Source organism: Lottia gigantea (genome assembly GCF_000327385.1).
Source record: "Lottia gigantea unplaced genomic scaffold LOTGIsca_11, whole genome shotgun sequence".
Lineage (NCBI taxonomy): Eukaryota > Metazoa > Mollusca > Gastropoda > Lottiidae > Lottia > Lottia gigantea.
This window is the reverse complement of record NW_008707001.1, coordinates 737,595-743,578: the sequence shown is the minus strand read 5'-3', so window position 1 is coordinate 743,578 and position 5,984 is coordinate 737,595. Positions and strand designations below refer to the sequence as shown.

Below are 5,984 nucleotides of genomic sequence, written 5' to 3'. Positions count from 1 at the left end.
GAATATATTTACTGGACTGTTCAAGTAGAGCTTATGTTAATTATTACCATGCTGGACTAAAGTGGAATAACTCTATTGTTTTTTTCCTGACAATTTTATACAAGATCAAAATTTTATATATTGGTTGAAATGACTGGTGTTAAAATGCCCAGCTTTTTAAAATACTGAGATATAAAACTTATAACTTTAATTGTCAAGTCCTTGATGTAAATGTTATTGGATCAATCTGAAGGAAACAGTACAAAACATTTTGTTATATAAAATTCTGATATTGTATCTATATTAAAATTAAACAATAGGGTATAATAGATATTTTGCTTGTTTAGAATATCAGATATAGAACTGGAATGATGATTATATTTATACTGTGGTTTATACTGAAAGATAAAAGAAACCTCATATAGATGAATTATATCTTTATTTCAAATGCATTTAGAATAAGTCAGTAAAAGTCAGTGAAAGTCAGTGAAAGTCAGTGTTAAAAAAAGAAACAAAAAGAAGCAGTAGAATGTTAAATGAGTTTATTGACCACAGAACTTGTCTGCTAGTAACTTACAGTGTCTGCTAGTAACAGCTAGTGTCTGCTAGTAACTGACAGTATCTGCTAGTGTCTACCAGTAACTGCCAGTGCCTGCTAGTAACTGCTAGTGTCTGCCAGTAACTGCCAGTGCCTGCTAGTAACTGTTAGTGTCTGCTAGTAACTGCCAGTGCCTGCTAGTAACTGCTAGTGTCTGCCAGTAACTGCCAGTGTCTGCTAGTAACTGTTAGTGTCTGCTAGTAACTGCCAGTGTCTGCTAGTGTGTCTGCTAGTGTCTGTCAGTGTCTGCCAGTGTCTGCTAGTAACTGCCAGTGTCTGCTAGTAACTGCCAGTGTCTGCTAGTAACTGCCAGTGTCTGCTAGATTTTATCAGTATTTTCATATGACGTTCCTTTTACCTTTCAGTATATTATTATTATTATTATTTCCCTTGTAGATTGTAGATTTAACTATAATTTAACTATAACTTTAATTATATTAACACTAATTATTTTATTATGGTGGGAAGTTAATTAATTTTCTAATTATTTTTTTAATTAATAGCATGATGCATGATAATTAGTCAGTAATTAACCACTAACTTCTAACTCCTTATTTGGGAAAAATTTAAATTTTGCACACTCCAGAGAGTAACACTTTTTTATGACAAATTTTCAAACACTTTTCTAGAGATGAAATTACAAAATTCTTGAAGCAAACAATGTGTTGAATAGGACTGGTAGCAAGAAGGGAATATTTAGATTTTCATATTTATACCAAAATTGCGTCTAATTCTAAACTGTCACATCAGCAGTTTAAATTTCAAATAGCTTAGATCTAGCATAACAAATATATGAATTTAAAAGATATACAATTAATTGATAATTAGCGAATAAATATAATTAAAATTTAACAATTGATGTTATTAATAGTAATTGGTATGTAGACAGATTTTAAATTTCTTTTATTTGGTAAAAACAAGTCAATTTGAAGTTATTTGATAAAGTTATTCACTAGAAATAAGAATTGTTGATAATGTACTGATCAAACCATTATCAGACATTCTGTAATGTTTAAATCATGTTGTCATCTCATAGAGAACATTGTCTATGAATATAGAAAGTTCTAGGCCCTGTGGGCATCCTCTCTAGGTTAGAATGATACAACACACCCAATAATATCTAGATATTGAGAAAATATCCTTTAATATAGAGTTACTGAGAAATCAAAGATCTGTCTACATCCAAACTTTATTTTTAAATAATATCAAGATCTCAGGGTACTAAAAAGGGGTTCGGACTGACAGCTGTCAGATTCAAAATGGAAGGTCTGAGAAGGTTATCTCCCCTAAAAATTTTGAAAACCAGAATGGATTTAGAGCATTTCAACATGATTTGGGCAAAATTGTATAAATTTAATATTTTGAAATTTGTTAAAAATGAAGTAGGGGGTACTATTGGGGTAATAAACTATTTTTCTGTGGGGATAATACCCCCTCTCACCTCACGATCTCCCACTGGTGTCGCCACTAACTGTCACATGACGATGTTTAGAGATTTTGATATTTTTAAAAGTTTGTGTTGTAACATTGTAATAATTTGTGTTGTTTTATTTCTGTATTTTCAGGAAATGATAAAAAGTATTTCAGCACTTTAGTTTAGCATGGTAAATTATTCATATTGTTTATTTTTATATTTTATTTTTTACTGACTGGCTGGTTTTTATTGTTCACATTGCTTCTCTTTTAAACGTTTCTTTTATCTTTTACAAAAAATATGTTGTTTATCATTTTAAGACAAGGCTGGATATAGTATCAACTATTTGACACCCCTTGAAATTCTATTGAACTCTTCCACACATGCATACTTCTATCAATTCAATACTGTATATGTATGATTGGAAGAGCTCATTCATAAGATAAGGGGTGTTTTTTAAACCTTATATCCAGTCTTGTGAGAGATCTTTTATGCATGAATTCAAACTTTGAAACCGTTGTTATGGTTATAAATTATGATTGTTCTTTGATCAATAAGCACATGTAACACTAAAGAAATGCCTTAAGACAATAGATGAAGATTAACAACTAGTAAAAAGTAAAGCTTTCAAAATTTTCTTTTTAATCAAATCTTTCATTAATGCATGAAGAGAAATTGCTCCCAAAAAATACCACAATAGCTTCCATTCTTAATTAAATCTTTAACTCAAAGCATGTAGGAAAAGTTCAACAAAAAAAAAACAGCTTTCAAAATGCCCTGGATAGTTTTGAATCTATAATTGAAGTTATGCATGTAGCTGAATTGCTCAAAGAAATTATTGTTAGTCAAAATAATGCCTTTGATCTCAAACAAATTCTTGCCTTGATAATTTCTTTTTTAAATAAAAGTTCTACAGCATATTTTATCTTCCAGAATGAAGAGTTTTCTCATTTACCTTGTAAAATAGTTTTTATTATGCTCTGATCACCTTGTTTTAAATGTTTTTACCTTTTACACTCTTTTTTTGTAACTATAGGCTGTTTTAAATCATACAAAATTGTGTCTAACTAACATGTCCAACCCACTGGCAGAATTAGACTAGAACATACCAAGCTATAATGTCTAATTAGCTAGCAGATTAACAATTTGTTTTGTGGTCAGAATGAGACTATTGGGTCAAATTAGCCGATAGTTTGACGCTACAGTACAGTTGTTTTCAGTAGTAGCCATATTTGCTGAATGTTTTACGATGACCGACCGTACAGTGGACGTTCGCTGTTTGTTATTGTGGACTGTAGAAATATTCATCGCTGGATTTATGGCTTCGACATTCAAATATAAATTTGTTAGAATTTTTTTTTGTTTTTGATAATATTTTCATGTACATATTGGTTGAAAGAAGCCAACATGGAAATATTTTAGCTTTGTACCAGACAGAAGTTTTTGTAATTTAATTGTGTTAAAAAATGTTGATCATGCCTCATGCTTTGGATGTTAAAATATTTGATAAGTATGATAATTATAGATATAGTTGTGGATAGTGGGCTTGGCTTTAGTGTGTATCACGACTGCTGATTGAACAGCTCTCATTCCTTCATGTTAAAAGTTTATAATGTGTCAGCCTGTTTAAAGAATTCAGCATAACATTTAAGACATCGTGCAGCTGTTTTCTAAAAGTTTTATGTGTATCAGGGACACTCATCGATGTGCACCATTCCAATTTTCTCAGATGTCTGTGGTTCCTGCAATTCCACTAGGACTAGGTGTTTTATGACGTCACTATCGCAAAGGTTACTATTGTCAATAACAGCTTTTGCAATAGCAACGTCATCAAATACTTAGTTTTAGTGGAATTACAAGAACCACCGACATCTAAAGGAAAATTTAAATGGTGTAAATTGATACTATCAGTGTCCTCGATACACATAATTTTTTTAGAAACCTTTTTACTAGTCATAGTACAATTGATGTATGTTTTGTTGTTTTTGTGTTTTTTACCAACATTAATTGGAAGATCTGAGGCCACACAAATCAAGTTAACGATTGACCAATCAAATTACTGGAACCAGCATCAATAGTGTATAGACCGTATTCTGAATTCTAAATCAACTGTTTTGTATGAAAAGATTGGAATGTTCACAAAGAAAGCTGGTTTATTGAATCATGGAATCTTTCATAATTCTGTAGAATCTGCAGTATGTGCCTTCATCCCCTGTCACCCCTTTTTCACTGCCTTGTAACAGTCAGCCTGTAGGACCGATATCTTCACGAATACAGATTCCTTGTAGACTATCAAGAGTTAAGGTGGTACCACCAGATAGTGAATGATTGTACCATGGAGACCATTATTCATGGAGTAAATAATTCACTGTCACTCTTTCACTTAACGAACGAATTTACTCTTACAAATTAATATCAAGGACTCTGTTAACAAATAAACCTATGATTTTTCTCAATGTTTAATTCTAATGACTATTTCTTATTGTTAGACTGGGACAATGTCCAGACTGAGTCTGTATTTCTCCATGGTTTTAAAGCTGAAGATTAATATGTTTTAAGTTGATATCTTTTTATTATTTCCATGTATTTAATGTTAAGGTTATATTTCCATATTTGGTGCTTTCCCATTCATTTAGGTTGTAATATAGAACATATTATATAACGGCTTTATTCTATCATTTTGTTTGATTTCGTTTTATTAAATAACTGAACATTATGTTGTCGAGGTATTCTACAGATTAGATGAAGGTTAAAATTATGCATGTTCTGTACTGTTTGAAATTTGGTGGACATTGGAGTGAAGAATTCCTCTTAATAAGTCTAAATATAGATTCTGGCCCGGCATAAATTTGTAATAAAACTATGTACGAGTGAAGAAACAAAAAGTTTCACAGATGTCAAGTTTTTCACTTGGCAATATATCAAACAATTAACAATAAAAATTTTTAAATCACCTGAAATCTATAAAATTATTGAATAAAGCCTGTTATAACTCATAGCTTGTATTGTATCTTATATTATGTTGTTTTTATGCAAGAAGTATCTATTCATATAATACTGTAAATAATTTTAATTATCTCATCAAGTTTGCTATGGAGAAGATTTTATTGTTATAAATGTATTTATTTTCTATTTTGTTCTGTAAAGTCAAAGCTTTTGTAGTACAAAATTCATTAAATCTTTATTTACAAAAGTTTTTTGATCATAGGCGTAGGCCTACAGGAAGAAGGCCTGTCGAGGGACAGACTGGTTTGCTCGAAATTTTTCAACGAATTTTACCTGTATTTCACGCCTATGTAGTTGATCGAGTCTTTACTGGCATTTGAATAGCCATTAGAGATCAACTGTAGTACTGTCCGTCAAAGGCTTTAAATATTAAAAGATTCAGTTTTTCCTTATTAATCCATTAGACCCAACTTTACCCAATCGGTAAGAATGATCCATGAAAGATCAATGGTAAAATATGATTCAATATCAAGCACTAACTAGTAGAAAGTCTCCTCATGAAAGTATATGATAATGAAAAGACCAATATGAACTATGGTGATGTTGATTGAAAATATGAAATAACTCTACGATATCATATTGGGGGTTCGGAAAAATATTTATTTTGACTTTATTATGACGTTAACAATTGAAATACATAATACAATAGTATGACGTCACAAGCAAATATTTATCATTGCTGAAAAGACGCTTATTAAATTTCGCTGAGAATTTTACCAAACTTTCTGGATTTTAAGGTGAGAATTTTACACAAACCGTATAAATTTGTCGCAAAACTACGCGTTGAACTGTCTTGTCTATTATAACAGTAAATTGTAGCCACGCGAGTCAAAAGACCACAGTTCAATGGCGTTTTAATTAAATTTAGCAAATTGTCATTGAGAATTCACTTAAAAAAATATATCGAAACCTGTAGCAGTGGTCCAACTATCAAAGGGACTGGTTGAAACAATTTCACGCCCCCTCCCCCCCCTCCCCCCCCCCCAA

General features: G+C 31.2%; 1 protein-coding gene across 1 annotated transcript in view; it reads right to left on the bottom strand.

The window, feature by feature from the left end:
* Positions 1-221: 221 nt before the first annotated feature.
* The window catches only part of LOTGIDRAFT_156359 (hypothetical protein), a gene marked incomplete at both ends in the record, with an annotated part of 40,428 nt that continues 34,665 nt past the window's right edge, over positions 222-5,984 (bottom strand). Inside the window, one exon of the mRNA XM_009047032.1 lies at positions 222-377. Coding sequence (XP_009045280.1) covers positions 222-377 — 156 coding nt within the window. The remainder of the gene's footprint in view (positions 378-5,984) is intronic.